The sequence below is a fragment of the Erpetoichthys calabaricus genome, chromosome 15 (genome assembly GCF_900747795.2).
Source record: "Erpetoichthys calabaricus chromosome 15, fErpCal1.3, whole genome shotgun sequence".
In the NCBI taxonomy this organism is placed as follows: Eukaryota; Metazoa; Chordata; class Cladistia; order Polypteriformes; family Polypteridae; genus Erpetoichthys; species Erpetoichthys calabaricus.
Window position 1 is genome coordinate 63,197,443 of NC_041408.2, and position 18,715 is coordinate 63,216,157.

General features: G+C 39.3%; 1 protein-coding gene across 1 annotated transcript; it reads left to right on the top strand.

Moving 5' to 3' along the window:
• Positions 1-9,948: 9,948 nt before the first annotated feature.
• Positions 9,949-11,553, top strand: LOC114665741 (general transcription factor II-I repeat domain-containing protein 2A-like). The gene has a single exon (XM_028820359.2). It carries the CDS (start codon positions 9,949-9,951, stop codon positions 11,551-11,553), a length of 1,605 nt encoding a protein of 534 aa, XP_028676192.2.
• The last annotated feature ends 7,162 nt before the right edge of the window (positions 11,554-18,715 follow it).

The window sequence follows — 18,715 nt, forward strand, 5'->3', positions numbered from 1 at the left end:
CTGCTGAAACACTGGGAGATGGCGTTTAGTGCGTAAACAGGGCCGTCTGTCACCACAGAGCGGAATGGCAGTCTTCTGCCTCATCAAAAGTCGCTTCTTCTTATTTACTTTGGACTTACAGAGAAGTCTGACATTGATATGCATTTACAGGACTGGACTTAAAACATCATCCCATCCAGACACAGAACCTACCAGTATTTTCCCAGGGCAGACATGCATGGATTACGAGTCTGACTAGGGAGAAGCAGCCATGTGATAACAGATGAATGGTTTCTATAGTGTGACACAGTAAGAGGGAAAGTCTCTGTTAATGTGATAACCTTGTCTTTGTCTTTTGCAGTATGGCTATACTGTATTTATGAGCAGCACATATGCTAAGTGGTATTTGAGGCCACTAAACAAAGCTGGTTCAGGATTACCTGACTATTACTGCTGGGGTTCCCAAATGTGACAAACAGAATATAAGTTAAAAAATCACTTTTTTTTTTTTAACACAACATTGGAACTGTTGATTTTGATGATATCAGCTGACTTTTTCAACTGATAGTGCCTTGGTGACACTAAAGACTCTTCCACCACCAGATACTCAATTCATAACATTCATTTTTCAGGCCCTCCTTTCAATCCCTGAAGCCTCTGGTTTTTTTACAGGATTTTCTAGACCTCTGGAATTATGGGCAGCCACCTGCGTTCTGCGAATGTAAAAGGCATGGAATCACAACTCTCCTGCACCATACCACTCCAGATCATCTACTCTAGCTCAGTGTGCATGTTGGGGAAATGAAAGCTGCAAACAGTGTTGTTTTTTTTTTTTAAAACTGACTGTATAAGCCAGGATATGGACTGTTAAGTAACGTGCAGGTGGGACAAAAAAGAAAAATAGCATAAATACAACAAAACCCAGAATAGGGAGTAGTAAATTCAGAGTTCAAATTGTCTGAGATCTACATAAATAAATATGAAGGTGCTCATTCAGTGTTGATTACTGCCTTATTGCCTTATGCTGCCTGTACAGGCCAACTTCTCATCATCATCATCAGCTCTTTCATTCTGCTGTTCTCATGAGGTTGACAGTGGCAATTTACTGATCTGGGCTTACCAGGCCACCTGAAAGATCATGGATCCTTATTCTTTTAGTTTTAATTTGGTGTAGGAACTCACAGCAGTGGTTTGCTTTGGCTATCTCTCTATGGAGGGTCCAGCTCATTTAGCAGAGTCAAAACCTTTTTGGAAATGTTTTCCAACACTAAAGTACCTTTACACATCTGCAAGCCCTCACACAAACAAAGCAAGGCGGCTTCTCCGTGGGCACTTGTGTCCTATTCTGGCGACACTCACTATTGTCATGGCTCGTTCTCTTAGCTCAAGTGTTTTTTCTGATTAATGAACTCTTTTGTAGTTTTTCATCTATTGTTTTGTATACTTTGTTCTTACTGTTTGTTTACTGTGGTGTTATATATTTATTACGTTTCAATTTTGTATTACATTAAGATTCTATGTATTAGCTTTCCTTGATTTTTGCCCACTTTGCCCATATGGAGCCTAAGCAGGCGGGGCCACCTGATTATTTAGCAGCAGTGTTTAAGCTGAAGCTGCTGATGAATTCATAGATTTGGTGCTCTGTTTATTGATTTTGTTCTTTATGTTTGGATTTTCTGGTTTTGACCCCTGGTTCTTACCATAAGGTACTCCATTCTGTTGTCTTAGATTTTGCCATTTTGGCAAAGCCTGTTATGCTCTGTTATGTCCTGCATTGGTTTTAATTGTTCTCTTTGAGTCCTTCCATAAATTCTCTACATATAAGGAATTGTTGTTACAAGGCTGTCTATCTCTGAATAATTAAGAAGACTAAATAGACAAGATGATACTAAAAGCACCCAGCATTGTGATCAAAAAAGGTAGGCAGAGGTCATAACTGTAAAGATAAAGAAGTTGAGATACCAAGACCAGAAGACGAAGCAAAAGACAAAAGGAGTTCAAACCCTGACACGAGGGCCTACTCAACTACTTCTAAAGTCCTTGAGAGTTTTGTTACGTGAATCCACAGAGGGATAGTGAGGGAAACGAGTGCCGCCATACCCTTTAATGTCAACTGGGTGTCACATAAACAACAAAAACAAGAAAATAAAATTATTTCAATTCAAATTCGAATCATAAAAATAGAATCCTCAACATAAAAAACTATAATCTGACTAAAATGATACTTATAAAAAGCTGAAATAATAATCCTTTAACCAGAGTTGTAAGGTGTAAAGTTTTCTCTCTCTTCCTTAACAGACCTTTTTGAGACACTGAGGTTTAAAAGCTTCAATCTGATTTTTGGTCCTGGGTAGGCCTATGGTCCTGGGTAGGCCTAAAGCCTGCACTTAGAGTTGGGTGCTAGTTTGCTAGTTTGGGTGAGACATGTTCACTGAATCCAAACCTTCAAGGTGGGCAGCTCTGTGTTTTGTGTTTGTGTTTAAGACCTGCACCCATTTTTTAAACTTATTGCTGCAGGGATGTTGACTGCTGTTGCACTCATCCCCATTCTTTACAAAACAATGATAGACAGAATTCTACGTTAAGGATTTAGCTCGACTTAACAACTTCTCAGTGGCGAAGCTAGTGGTGGGCGGAGAGGGTGGTCTGCTCCAGGCGGCACATTTTTGGGTCGGCATTATTGGCTTGGTATAATTCATGTGTAAGCAGCAGGGTTCGGAAAAATGAAAAAAGTAAAATTCTCTGATTTTTATCCACAAATGCTTCAAACATAATTTTCAGACTGTCCTTCTGTGATTGCAATCAGACACAGCAGTTACAATTTATGAGGCAACAACAAAAATAAACATAAACATTACACCGATAATAATTTCCAGGAAGATGAAAAACTAATTTACAATTTAGAATTTAATTTCGTTATCAATCTGAATACGTTCTTGCTCTGCACACAAAACATCCCCACCTATAACTTGTAATATACACTGGTCCTGGTTTTCATAGCGTAATTATATTAAGCTAATAATTAGAACATGGCTTATCAGTGCGTCTATACTATATTCTTGTCTAGTTGATGCTTATAAATAATTATATGTGAAAAATTATTGCAGTTTCTCTATATATGAATAAATCTATGCAAAATGTATCTTATTTTTTTCTATATGTCATTTTAATTTTCTATTTAAATAGGTTAACATATTCATATATGTTGGAGGGTGGCAAACTGAAGCACTGCCCCACCCCGAGCAGCACAAAGTCTAGCTACGCCACTGCAACTTCTTCTCTTCTTCTGGTTCCTTCATAAAAAATCAGTTGCTTCATCCATCAGGAATAAGAGCAGGCAACATATAATGACATTCTCAATGAACTCTGGCGTCTCCACAAGGGATATATGTGCCTACTTATGTTTAACAGGGATGAATGACTGTATTGTACTTTAATTATTATTGGCCAAATAATAATAATAATAATAATAATAATGAAATCAGTAGTCCCATTGGTATGTCCTTTACCTCTTCCTCTATTTGGTGCCTTGATTTTTGCTCCATTTCATGTCTCCAACTTATTACTGTATTTCTTCACTCCAAGAACGATGTGGTCGACTCTCTCCTTATCAAGTCCATCATTAAACATCTTTTAAACTTTTACGTGCATTTGTCTCTTATACTGTATGTCTTTTTTTTACCACAAGCTTTATGTGACAACATTGCACCACCTTTCTCTACAACCTAAAACTCTTCCATGTAGGTTAGGAACATGAATGTATTGATCAATCTTGTCTTCAATGTACCATCAACACAAATAGTTCAGTTCTACATGTTGTGGATGTTAAAAAAGAGCAGATGCAGATGCTGAAGATTTTCCACATTTTCTAAATACCTGTAAAGAATAAGACCTCTACATGTTTCCAGCTAATTGTAGTTTAATCGAGCGTGGCTTCAACTACTTAAAATAATGTACAGTAAATAGGATTACATTAACATCATATATCTTGTGCACCATTATATCACCCTGCATTATTATCACTGTATTAACACACTAACCAAACTTTTCAAGAAGAAGATAAAATATTTTGACATGAAGACATAAATATGATACTAAGTATTCACATCTCTAATCTAAAAATCTTTACATTTTTTAATACTAGGGGGCTCTGCCCCCACCTGCCTCACTCGCCCACTCCTTGGTTTGGTTAACCGGATATACAATTTATAGAGATTGTTATTTTCATGGGAATTGTTACATATGCATTATTTTCACTTCAGTAAAAACAGTGTTTGGAATTAACTTTTCCTCAAGATTGCAATGAATTTGGATTCCGTGTTTGGAGTTACATTGTGACAACGCAACGTATAACTGCCTGTGAGTGAATATTGTTTCTTTCTCTCTAATAAATAAAATGACTTTTTCGAATGTTTGTCCATGCTCTTTCTTCTTCGCTTAGTCATTGATGTGTCATCTTAGAATGTATAAAATTATTGTCCTGATAAAATTTTTAAGAGCTGAGAGTGCAGGAAGTGTGTCTGCCAAAAGCATTCACACAACTGAGGTTAGATGACCGTGGTCTTGTTTGAAAATGGGCCTGACTTGAAAGAATCTAATGGCAAAAGTCACCGTCTCGCAGGACTTGTTTCCAAAGGTTGTAAGTATGGCGTGACTTGAAAGAATCTCATGTTAAAAGTGTCCGTCTCACGGGACTTAATTCCAAAAAGTCTCTCTGAAAGTCATGTCTTGTCTCCCAAGATTTTTTTATTATAATAGAAAGACAGGATAGATGTGATGTCCACATTCATATGTACATGCAGTGCTATAAAAAGTATTCACCCCCCCAGAGTTCACATTTTATTATCATACAACATTAAATCATTGTGGATTTAATTTGACTTTATGGACATTGATCAGTGGTTAAAGACACTTTAACTTCAAAGTGAAAACAGATCTCTGCAAAGTGGTATATATTAATTACAAATACAAAATACAAAATAATTGATCATATAAGCATTCACCTCCTTAAAATCAGTGGACATAACTTTGGCATCCATGACAGCCTTTGAGTCTTTGTGCTCAGGCCTCTGTCTCCTTACATATGTGGAAACTGACATTTTTCCCATTGTTCTTTGCAAAACTGCTCAGGCTCTGTCAGGTTGCATGGGGATTTTGATGGAACATCCTTGACTCTGACTTGGCCACACAAGGACATTAGCGTTGTTGTTTTTAACTCATTCTTGTGTATCTTTGGCTTTATGCTTGGGGTCATTGTCTTGCTTGGTAATAAATCTTCTCCCAAGACGCAGGTTTCTCACAGACTCCTGCTTTTCCTGCAGGATCTCCTTGTATTTTGCTGCATTAATTTCACCCTCATAAGCTTTTCATGCCCTGCTGCTGAAAAACATCCCCAGAGCATGATACTGCACCACCATAGATGTGTTTTTGATAATGGGCAGTTTGATAATGTGGCATTTCGTCTAATGGCCACAAAAAAATCAATTTTGGTCTCATCAGACCATAGAACCTTCTTTCAGCTGACTTTTTTTAACAGAGGCTTTCTCTTTGCCACTCCACCATAAGCCAGTGACTAGTGAAGCACCCAGGCAATAGCTTTTGTCTGCACAGTCTCTCCATTTTCATCTGCTGTAGCGTATAACTCCTTGAGAGTTCTCATAGGTCTTCTGGTGGCCACTCTTACTCATCATCTACTTGCACGATTACAATCCCACAGTTTTTATGGCTGGCCATCTTTTGGCAGATTTACAGCTGTGCCATTCTTTTTCAGGCTCTTCATGACCAATTTAACTGGACTCCATGGGCTATTCAGTGACTTGGATATTTACTTGTCTACCATCTCCTTCCTTGTGGTTTTCAGTCACCTTTTTAATGATTTGCTTGAAGTGTTCTTTTTTCTTTATTGCATAGGTTAGGCCACCATACTGTCTCACCACCAGTTGGACCTTCCAGTTACAGGTACATTTACACTACAATCACTGCCTGCTTGAAGTGGACTGGTACTCATTGCCTCTTTTCTAGTTTCAACATAGAGTACTGGCATCTTTCATTAGCATACAGCTGAGTGCTGGCATCTTGTGATGATGCGGGTTCAGCTCTATGCTCCCATCTCTCTTTTGGGAGCCTCTTGAACCCGACACCATCGGTAATGTAACCAGATGAGCTGGACAATGAGGACACCAAACAAAGCAAGGGGAAGGTGCAAAGTGCAAACAGAGCTTTTATTAAAAACAGTCAAAACCAAAACAGTGTCCAAATAAAGTGCAGTGCTCAAAGTCAATAAATAAATAAATAATCCATAAAACCAGGGTGAAATGTGGAGGTTAAAAAAATCCAATAAATAAATCCATTAAAACGAGGTTAAAACAACAATGGCTGGAAGCAGTCCTTTAAACACCCAGTGCCTTCTTTAGCTGGCGGCTCCCCTGCTTCTCCCATCCAGGCCCTGCACCAGGGGAGTCGCCCTACCTACAGCTGACCTTCTTCTGCTGGTCTGGTAGCTTTCTGAGCACTGGCTCCATTCGGCTCCCTCCAGACTGAGACTCGAGTTCCCCAGCAACCAGGGCGTTCACGCTGGGGCTTCAACCTCTAAAGCATCCTGACTACTGCTGCCTTCTGTGGCCTTATGCAGCAAGCCATCCTCGATTGTGGTCACTCCGTCTCTTCTGCAAAACTCAGCAGGAGTGACCAAATCCATCTGCCCCCGGTGCCGGCCAAACCCCCAGCAAAGGCTCACTCACTTCTCCCAGCTGCTTGTCCTTTTTATAGCAAGCCTGCTCCCGCTTGCTCCTACACTGGCTTCTTCGCCTCCTACCTTCCTACGTCTGTCTTTCTTTCCCCCTATCTGGACTCGCACTTCTCCTATTCATAATGGGGATGTGGTACAGGTGCGTCGACTAGCAGCACTGGCATCAATTACAGACATGGGTGATCCCACACTTGTGCACTTCAGTGTGGAAATGCCCAATCCTGTATCGAGCCCGGGTACTGCTCTGGCCACTGGCCTTTCCTTCTGAGCTGCGTACCCTCCATATCACACATCTCTCCAGGAATCTTCATCCCCCCCGTTTCAATTGACCTTCACTATCAATCAAAGTTTCAACCTACTAGCACCTGTTTTTAGAGTACTAGTGAGCAACGAAACCTCTTTGAGAATCTTCATTGGGAACACAAAACTCACACCACATTGATCAAATGCTGAAGTATGGCGGTGCTCGAATGTCACTGTATTGCAAAAAGAGTTCTGCCAGTAATTTGCTTCCTCTTCAAGCAGTGACTACAATCAACTGAATCCCCAGACACATGATCTCCCATTGAACTAGTTCTGCAACTTCTAAAACCAATTCTCTCCACCAGTGATGATTTGTTATGTCAGTGTTCTGCCAAAATAGAATGATTTTTATTTTGGGATCAGAAGAAGAAAAAGAAGCAAAATGGACTACACAATGGGGCAAAAACCAAATGACATAAAGCAATCTTTTGCCAAGCCAGAAACGTGAGACAAAATTCAGAAACATAAGCCAGAACACCAAGAATGTAAATACAGAGAAGTTTATGTCAAATCTTTACTTTTATCCAAGCACAATCAAATCAAATATCAAAATAGTGCATAATAAGATCTTTTATAGGGTTGTGCTGGTAACATCACACAAGCACTCTCCTGGGGATTTCTGGGAGGTTGCCTCAGCAGCTGTTGACGAGAAAAATCACCAAGATTGGTCTGTACATCATTATTCAAAATGACACTGCAATAAGACTTCAAAAAATTACACCATAGTCAGGAACCAAGATAGGACAAAAAAATGTTTGATTCATATTTTCTCGACCTCAGAAACCCCATTATAGTCATCAAAAGTGCAAAATCTCTCTCTATAAAATCCAACGTCTGTTTGTCTTTCTGTCTGTCTGTCTGCTTTTCACGGGAGAACTACTTAATGGATTTATATTGGGGTTTTTTTCTATAATTTGCTTGACCATTCCGGTTGATTCTGTGACTTTTCTCAGCCCGTTAACTATCATAGTTCGCTTGCAGGAGTGATTTCATAGTTGTAAATAATTGTAAATAAACGTGTGTTGGGTGATAAAACGATGTCTACCTTTCTGTGTCTCGGCTGCTCCCCATAGCAGTTTCAGGCGTATGATGACTGTCGAGTAAACCAAGTGACATAAACGTACAATCTACCTGCCTGTTCAGTGGAGCCCTGGAATTGCAATTTTTGGGCCAGGTACAGTAGAAACATGTGTATTTTGCTGCCTTGTTATATTAAAATATCTTTGCTGTACTGTATTTTCTCAGATAAAATGGACTTCACTGTAATTAGGTTTTATTTAATATTAGTTGTATAGGAAATTGGCCAGGACCAGAAAAATAAATTCATTAAAAGCAGCATTTTGTTAAAATTGAGTTCATTCTTACTCTAATCACTATAATTAGGGAGTGAATGTTTAGTGAGTGACTGATTATGTTCTGTTTTATATTTGTATTTCTTTTAGACCACTTTGCAGTGATCTGTTTTTATGTTTCCATTGAAGAGTCTTTTTCTGTTGAGCAGTGTCAAAAAAGCCAAATTAAATCCACTGGGATTCAATGTTGTGTAACAATAAAACGTGAAAACTTCCAAAGGGGGTGAATACGTTTTATAGGCACTGCAGTTCATGTTGTTTTTTTTATGTCAGGTATGTTGATGCATGCTGGTTTGTTATTTAGTCAGTCAACCCATTTAGTCCTGAACAGGGCAGTGGGGGTTACTGGAGGGCACATGGCAGGAACAAACACTGGACAGGTCGTCACATATACATATAAACCACACCCAAGGGCCATTTTAGTACCATCAATCCACCAATCCTGCATGGACCGTGGGAGTAAACCCATGCAGACATGGAGAGAACATGCAAACTCTACACAGGGAAGATCATAGATGTGAACTCTTATCAGTGCACCACCATGCTGCCTTGGTTTGCTATTTATTTGAATAATATTTCTAAATAGGTGCACTATAAGGTATTATATATATTATATGTATATACCAGGGGTCTCCAAACTACGGCCCGAGGGCCAGATGCGGCCCGCGAGGCCCTCTCATCTGGCCCGTGCAGACTTTTTTATCTGCGGAAAAAAATTACGGAAATTTATGTGTATCCTGCCAAGATCAGACGCCACTTACGTGGAGGTTACGTTTTTACCGAATTAAAATAGAGGCGAGCAGTAGTGTGTTATGTTTTTCAACCGATCACTACATTGCAAAACCTTATTCGCTACTTACTTTTTCTACTTCTGTTCACAGTCAATGAGATGATATAACGCCATCTAGTGGCAGAGTTTTTAAATGGTTTGCAGCTTGTTCAAGACTTGATTATTTTGATCACAGTTTGCCAGTTGCGGTTGACTGCTGCGATGAGGAGGTGTTGGTGTCAGTTAGCATCTAATTGTGAAACATGTTGCACTCTATATTATTTAGTGATAATTTCCTTCGCGTAATTACTTACCAGTGTGTATAAAGTATTGGGAATGTCGTTAGTTTAACAAGAATTTTCCGAATATTCTGAAGAGGAAACATTAAAAGCAACAATCTCTCTACCATAAGTGGATATATTTGCAGACTATATTCAGGTAAGTTTAACTTAAGAAATCATAAGAATTTTTAAAAATTGTTTAGGGTCATTTGCAGCTATAATTGCGACGAAATTAGTTCGCATAATCAGGTTTTTTGAGCGATATTGTGTGCAAGATACTTTCGGTTTCACTATTTATTCATGTTGAAGTCACTTTATTTTAGTGCCCAACGATGGCCGAGAAGAGGAAAAGAAAAACAGACGATGAATGTCAGCAATTTCAAGAAGAATGGAGTTTGAAATACTTCTTCATCAAATCCGGCGAGAAAGCATTGTGTGTGATTTGCAACGAAACCGTGGCTGTGATGAAAGAATACAACCTGCGCCATCATCATTGAAGCAAACATCAGGAGAAATATGCACAGTTGGAGGGTAAAGTTCGTGTCGAAAAATTTTCTAAATTACAAAATCAACTTCACATCTCAGAGGGCATTGTTCAGTAAATCCTCAAATGAAAATGAATCCTTAACTAAGGCCGGTTATAAAGTTGCCTACGTCCTGGCTAAAAGTGGCAAACCGTTTACAGATGGTGAAGTAGTGAAGGAATGTTTGTTGGAGGTGGCTGAGGAACTTTGCCCAGAAAAGTCGAAACAATTTAAAAATGTAGCTTTGGGTGCAAAAACCATTGCCCGCCATGTTGCAGACATGGGTGAAAACATTGTGACTCAAATAGCGAAAAATGCAAGCAAGTTTCGCCATTTTTCAATTGCAATGGATGAATCGCTGGACAGCTGTTCCACCTCTCAACTGCTTGTGTTCATTAGAGGTGTGGATGAAGACATGAACATAACACAAGAGCTGGCTTCCCTACATAGCATGTATGGCACTGTTACCGGAGAGGATACATTCAATGAATTGAAAAAAACAGTTGCTGATTATAACTTGGACTGGACTAACCTCAGTTGCCTGACTGTTGATGGAGGAAAGAACATGAGTGGCATAAAGAAAGGCTTGGTTGGACAAGTGAAGCAGATGTGTAATGAGAAAAACATTCCACAACCAATGTTCCTGCACTGTATTATTCACCAGCAAGCTTTGTGTGCTAAATATGTGGACATTAGCAGTGTACTGAATCCTGTGGTGAAGATGGTGAATTTAATAAGGTCAAATGGGCTCAACCATAGACAGTTCAGAGACATGTTGAAAGATACTGACACAGAATCGCAAGATTTGCCATATTACACAGCAGTAAGATGGCTAAGTTGTGAGAAAGTTATGAGCAGAGTATTTGAATTAAGAAAGGAAATAGGTGACTTCCTGGAAAGTAAAGGCAAGCCACAGCCATTACTATCTGATGAAGAGTGGGTATGGAAATTGGCCTTTGCTGCAGACATAACTAGTCATTTAAATTTTCTGAACCTAAAACTACAAGTAGAGAAAAATCTAGTTTCTGATCTATTCACCCACCTAAAGGCCTTCAGATCTAAACTTGTCTTGTTTTTGGAACAAGTACAGGCCAACAACTTGACGCACTTTCAGCAGTGCAAGGTCTTCATGGCTGAAGCAACAGCTGAGTTCCCCACGTCATTTGCATGCGAGATCATCAAAGACCTCCAGCTGCAGTTTCAGGAGCGGTTTTCTGACTTGGATTCAAAGGCAGAAGAAGTGAGACTGTTTCAAAACCCATTTGAGGCAGATGTGGCCAATTGCCCAGATGAACTGCAGCTGGAGGTCATTGAGTTGCAAGCAAATGACTTCCTTAGCGACAAGTTCAAAGAAGGACTGGTGGGTTTTTACCAGTTTTTGCCTAAGGAAGACTTTCCTATTGTCAAAACTTTTGCATCAAGGTACCTTTCAATCTTTGGAACAACATACTTGTGTGAACAAACATTTTCAAGAATGAACAATTTGAGAACAAACTTGTCTGATGATAATCTCCTGTTGATGTTAGGGACATCAAATCTAAAGCCAGAAATGTCTGCTATTTTGGCATCCAGGAAACCATTTCACCATTCCCACTAATACAGGTGTTCATGTGTAGTGTATCAATGTGTTATTAAATAATAACTGAATAAAATAATATTAAATAAATAATTAAAAACAACATCTATGTTTTGATTCTTTTTCATTTGGACCTCGAGTGTGTAGTCGGTCCCCAAACTGCTGTTTGATAGTTAATGCGGCCCTCGGGCTGAAAAGTTTGGAGACCCCTGATATATATTGTATATATTGTCACATACGTAAACATGGGGGACAGTTTACAGGCTCAAATAGTGGTGTTTGTCAGCCAGACTGGGGACTGGTGCTCTCACCTCATCCTCTCTCCTTGTATTCCTCTACAGCCCAGCCAAAGACCCTGACTCTTAATGACATCACCAATGTCACTGTTGGCATCATGTCTGGCCAACCCTGATGACATCAATTTCATTACCCAGAATTCCCTTTCCTGCCACATCATTTCCTGTTCCGGCTGTCCTGACTCCACCTCTTCCTCCTACCCACCATATTTATAGAGCAGTCTCAATCTGTTAGTCAGTTCAGTTGTGAGCTCCGCTCCTGTAAATATGTGTTTCTTTTCATTTGCTGATTTTTTTAGTATATGGGGTGGCCGTCCCCAAACCTTTTTCTGTCTGCTGCCTGATTTTTTTATCACAATACATACATAAATTGTACTGAATTTAACATTTTCTATATTTAACCTTCCCTTTATTTTAATATAGTTCTCTTAAAGCACTCACACATATTTTCAGTACAACTATAATCCCCTAACCCTGATTTACTAAATCACACGACATTTGCATACATATATACATGAATTAAGTTAAACACACAGTGATCCAAAATGAAAACCTATGGTTATTATAGACAGCATCTAAGGACAGAGGAAGGGAATACAAAACCTCCACTGAATCGAGAAAATAAACATATAACAATAAAATGTGAAACCTTCCAAGGAGAGGAATACTTTTTATAGGCATTCTATAAACATGTATACAGTATGTGATGTGGAGCAGAGATAATATTTGTGACTAATTAAGAAAATATGAAAGATGCTAAATCCTGATATTTGGTAAAATGCAAATTTGTGTAATGCATGCATGATAAACACAGTGAGGTGAATGATTTGTCGATGATGACTCCAAAAGTATAGGAGGTGCTGCTCTTCAAGGCTAAGTGTAAGATTTTACAATTTACAAAAGACGATCGCAGTTTTTATTTCAACAGTAGCACGTCAAAATATGAAATATGTTCTATTTACCCATTCTTAACAGACATTTTTCTCTGATGAAGTATTGCCATTGGCATTCCATACAAATATGTTGCAGAGGCGCACTTACAGTTTCAGCTCTGCATCCCAATAAATCCCTTGCTATATAAAAAAAGAGCTTTCTTAATAATCTTATGGGGTGAAATACAAACATAGAAATATTCACTACAGTCAACCTGCTGCCATCGCAAAAGGAGTGGAATCACTACATGTACAATGATTGCCTGTTTGTAATAAAAGCCTATTGATCTGTGCAAACAGCTGGGTTCTGTGGTTCAAAAAACCAAGCTGACACGTGTAAATAAAGCAAAGCCTGTGTTCTTTAGCCAGAAGCTCCCAGATAGGAGCATACTGTTCATTTTTTCTGTGCAGTTCTTAGAGGTAAATGTTGGCTTTTTTAACCACTTATAGCACCTTACTTCATAAGAGTGATGGAAAAGCACTGGCACGGCCCTCAGAAGAATTAAGGGTTTAAATTAACTCTATGCATGAATGAATCCATTTGTGTTCCTTTTTATAGTATTTTTACAGAAGAGGTTGGTTCAAAACAATAAACAGTCAACAGGAAACAAATATATAATACATCTGTATTGCATATGGAATAATGGATTCAAAGCAATAGTGAAATAAACTAAGATGTTAAAGAGTATCTTAACATATTAGGAATGCTGGCCTTTATGTACGTACACAGCAAGCACCAGTGTCATCTGCAACAGTGGAAAGACGACTCCGGGATGCTGGCCTTTGAAGCACAGTTTCAAAGACAAAGCCATGTCTGAAACTGACAAATAAAACAGAAATGTTAAAATCGGCAAAAGTATGCAATTACCCAGAAACCCATCGTACAACGTCTGTGTTCTTCTGTCCATTTTTTGCTTTACTGTTGCAGGTGACGCTGTTATTTTGGTGTGTCCCATTTAATTAAGCATATTTTTTTATCATGGACGTTTATGATATTGTTTAATGTGATCCATTATTCTATCACAAGCATTTTTATCTCCACTTTCCATAAAAAATTTGATTAAAAATAAAAAAAACATGGAGTAAGCAATATATAAGGAAAATGTTATTTTCACAGATCACACAGCGCCACTATTATCACTATGTTGCAGTGTCGGTGAGATGTTTTTACTGTGAAATGCTGTGTTTGCTTACACGGGACATCATGAGACACATGGCATTTTAAAAGTTCCACTTTTGTGTAATCTATCCATAAATTATTTTCCCAAACAATCGTTCAGACACTTCAGGGCAAAAGTGAGATGGGCATTTATGTTCTTCTTGGTTTGCTGTGGTATCTGTCTTGCTAATCATCAATGAAGCCCTTTTTTGACCCGCATTTGTCTGATTATGGAGAGCTTAGAGCTAGAGCTAGAGAAGCCAGCAGTCCACTGAATATTTTTAGGATTCTTCGGATGATTTATGCTGCGCCCTTGGTGTAATTTTGGCAAGCAGGCCACTCCTGATTCATGACTAATTCAAATGTTTAGCATTTGAAGACTATGGTTCACCCACTGAGGTTGGCTGGAGTCCCAGGCCTTTAAAGATGGTGTTGTTGCATTTTCCAGACTGATAGATATCAACAGCTTTTTTTCCAATCTATTTAAGAAGTTCCATTGGTCACGGCATACAGTGCTTGTTAAAATTTTCTGGTGAATTGACAATTTGAATATTTCTTCTAATTAAGTTGATTGATCTGAGGCACTTACTTTTTCACTGTGCCACCTGGATAACTTTGTTCAATACACACACACGATCAGTTACCGAAAAAGGTGGCCTTTACCTAAGAATGGCGTTTCATTGAAGACCAAAAACAATTTTCTTAAGTGCCTTCATAACAGGAAGAATGAGTGTAGCAAAGAAGCAAAAAGAAGATTGATCTGATATGGTCCATATGTTATTAAAGGATGATTCCACTTTAAGATCAATGCAGATAAGCAGCTGTGAGGAGATTTTATGCCCTAAGGGTTTAACATGAGAACCCCCTAATTACTGTATGTCAAACAATGGTCAACACCCACTAGAGGACTGTCATGATGATGGAGATAGACTCAGGAGAACCACAAGGAGAGTCTTGAGGATGAACTCTGTTTGTGGGGTATTCAGGAAGTAAGTACTCAGAAGGCAGTCAACTAACAGAGAAGTGAACAGGCATGGACAGGTACTTGGGGCTTTCTTTCAAAGTATAGTAGATAGCTGACATGTTGTATCAGTACAGCCCTGCGCCCTGTTATCTGGAACATGCATACCGTATGAGTGCCAGGAGACCCTGGGCCTTACGAGAGACAGAAATGTTTGGGGGAATGTTACAGGACTTTCTGGACCTGCTCCTGACCCCAGAAGTAGTTCTGGGAATTGCCCACAAAATTACTCTAGGATATGACTCTGTAAATCCAACTTGATGCCAGAGGAAGTTAAGTTTAAGCACTGGGAGAACAGTTGGGCAAGGATTCAAACTAGCCCAGAGAAATGAGTAAAGAATGTTTGCATTTGAGCAGAGCAGCATATAAGGTGTTGTGTGCCACTAGGGGGCATACCGCCACCCTAACCCAGTCACAGACAGGCAGGAGACAGGTTCTGCCACACTACACACGTTTATTTGCAGCTTTGACGTGCCCAAAATACCAGTCAACACAACAAAACACACCAATACCATTCAATCCCTTCTTGCCGCCCGTCCTCCTCCCTCCACTCCTCTTCAGGCTTTGTCCTCTCCTCCCGACTCCCGATATTGCTGCAAATGTATATTCCAGACCTAATTCTTTCAACGCATAGCAGGGCTAAAGGGTAAGGGGTTTATAGAATCTGAGTTTTCACAAATCTACCTCTCATCTAGAAAGACATGAGGCTGTTTAGCCTGAATGTTGTGCCAGATTGGGCTTTAAGTGATGACCCTTATTAGAGAATCTTCACATCGGGAGTTGGGAGGTGTGTTGGAGTAACTAGTAAAAGGTGAGACAGGTCTGCAGATAGAAAGGTTTCTGTTCTTGTTGGGTTGTTATAAGCTAAGAAAGAAGAAAGCCAACCCTTCAGATAAACAGAGCAGCAACCTGTCCAGGTATGTCCAGAAGGCTTTGTTCATGTTCTTTATTTCGATACTTTGAGTTTTCTCCATCTTCATCTTTGGCTTGTTGGTATTTTAGTGAATACGTACACTGTATTCATATTTTTAAATTGTAGTGGCAGTATATTATATTACAATATACAGTCTATATTTATACTACACAGGTTTTAACAGAACATTAATTTCAAAATACATCTATTGAAAGAGGGATAGAAATGTGCTTTCAGTCCCAGATGTTGTGCGCACAGGCCTCTTCATTTCTGCAGTACACAAAGCAGCCTGTTCTGTTTCTCCTGACGCCAGTCTCCTTTCATTTGGGTGAACAATGAGTACTGATTACAGATGGTTCTTGTATTCATTCTGTTACATCATCTTACATGTGTTATCGCATGGAAATGTCTTTACGCCTCAATCCAAAGATTTACTTTCCTCTTATTGTGTGGACTATATGCAGGTGTAAAGGGAGAGCCGTACCAGACAGTAGACACATCAGATAAAAAAATACAGGCATACAGCATTTCGAATGACTTCCATATACACTGCTGTGAGGTTTTAGTAACACTTTAGATACTGCAAAAAATACATCTATTACTCATTTAATCTTATGTAAGAAAGGCATCATTTGGAGAAAATAACACTTATAAAACATCGGTAGAGTGGTTAGCCATCAGTGTAATGTGGTCTATGTAAATAGCTTCACTTTAGATTAGTCAGGACGGGCTTAAGTGCGACATGTTTCCCTTGATATTTCATACTTCAGTACAAGACCGGTGAATTCTTCATATTCAGAAGTCATTTTAGCAGCGTATCAAAGGCTCTAAACACTGCACAGCAATGAATGACTACATTTAATAATCATAATTTAGATCAAAAGAAGCCTTTGTTATGGTCTGGTTACATAAGAGAAAATGAGTAATAGATACATTTTTGCATTATCTAAACTAAATTGTTACCTCTGGTTTTTTTTTTTGTTTGTTTGTTTTACTTTGTCACACATGTGTACATGGGAGGCAGCTAAAGGGCTTGAAGAAGGGCAGTTCCGAATCATACTGGGATGTGGCAGAGTGCACCGACTCTTTTTCTTCCTTGCCTGCAGACCATTCACGGGAGATTCCTCCTGGCCCTCTTGACGTCACTTCCGGGACCGAGCCTATGGAAGAAGATCTTGCCAGCTCTGGCCCCTGTGATGTCATGTCCGGGCTCGAGCCTATGGCTGAAGACCTTCATGAGCCCGGCTCCTTTGATCTCATTTCCTGTCTTCCCCTTTAAAAGCCTCCACCTTTTCCCTATTCCCTCAGTTCTGTTTTGGACTCGGTTTTGTGCACAGCAGTGCTATCATTTCAAATGACAATTTGCAGCCAGGAAACCAAATATTCGGGTGGCTGCCCCAAATATACAGGTGGCTGCCCCAAACCTTGCTATGGCTCTTTGTGGCTTTTGTGACAACTTCTTTTTGTGGACCAAGTAACAAATCAGAAATCCACATGAATGCACTAAGGTGACAAGGTGAAATGTTAACGATTTACTGCTCCAATTAGTCTGAGAGTGTGTGAACAAAGCATCAGTACTCTGGCTGTCGTCTTCTCCAGCTGCTGGCTGAATGTTCACATGTTTGCAGGGTTGAAGGCCATGGAGAACCCATGGATGAGCAGCTCAGCTGATATGGTGCTCCAGCATGTCCGAAGTCCGGCAGTTGTGAGCGGAGTGTAGTAACACTTTTGTAACTTTAATGTCATATCATTTGGGTGCAACAAACCAATCAAAATTTAACTTAGGAGCTCCACCCACCTGTCTTTTGCTAGAAATGTCTGGAAACAAAGAACTTTCTCAATGTTTCCTCTGGCAGATCCCAAGAATTATCTTCTCTCAGTGCAATAGTGAAAACAAAAAGCAAGAATACATAGTAAAAAGGAAAAGCAAGCACCAAAACATAACAATACATAGAATTAAAATGTATGTTGTATACAAATGTATAATATTTCATAAATGAGTTGAAATCTTATTAACTGATTGCCACCTCTGCCCACAGGGGCCAACTCTGGACGTGACCACAGGAATACGTTTCTAGCCGCCTCACAGCCTGTGACAAAAGGAATAACAAGTTGTGTTGAGAGCCTGAACTGACCAAAGGGGGCCAAATCAGCGTTGAGAGAAATGAGGGAAGGGAGACAAGGGAGCAGAGCGGAAGAAGTTGAGCTGTTCCCCAGATAATCAGAGTTCAAGATGAATAGCCCAAGAGAGGCACTCGGATTTTTCTTTTGCTTGTTCTTTCTTATTCATACTTTGCATTCTCCCTGTGATCATGACTTCCAAGTGATATTTCAGTGCTAAAGACATCTGTTTTTGTATTCTGGGCTTCCTTTAACTTATTCTGGGTGTAACAAGCTGCCATAAAGCTTCTTTTCTATCACAGACGGAAATGTAGATCATCAAACTGAATGCAAAATGATGGGACAAAAAGCTAACTCAAGATAATGAGAAACGTCTGGGACATAAGAATTAAAAATTGCTTTCCCATGGCACTCAAGACTGCTTATTGTTCAGTCTACTTCTTGACAGAGATGTGAATAGGAATGTGCATTTTTAAACATGTGCTTATGACCAGTATTAAAAAATCATTTTTCTCCAGTACTCTTGAGGCGCTCTACTTTGATAAATTATTGACATAGAAGGATACTTCACTAAAAGCACCTAAAATTCGATAAACAACCTCTATTTCCTCCAGGTACGCTGTGTTAATCCCAGGTAGGCTGGAAAGACAATTTCTCCCATGTAATTATCCAGAGAATTGCGGCAGCTACTGAATTACGCATTCATGTTGAAGGCATTATGCATTAAGATAATTTACAAAA

Bases quoted from the DNA above. Each gene is read 5' to 3' on its own strand.
- LOC114665741 (XM_028820359.2), top strand. From the start codon at position 9,949: ATGCACAGTTGGAGGGTAAAGTTCGTGTCGAAAAATTTTCTAAATTAC.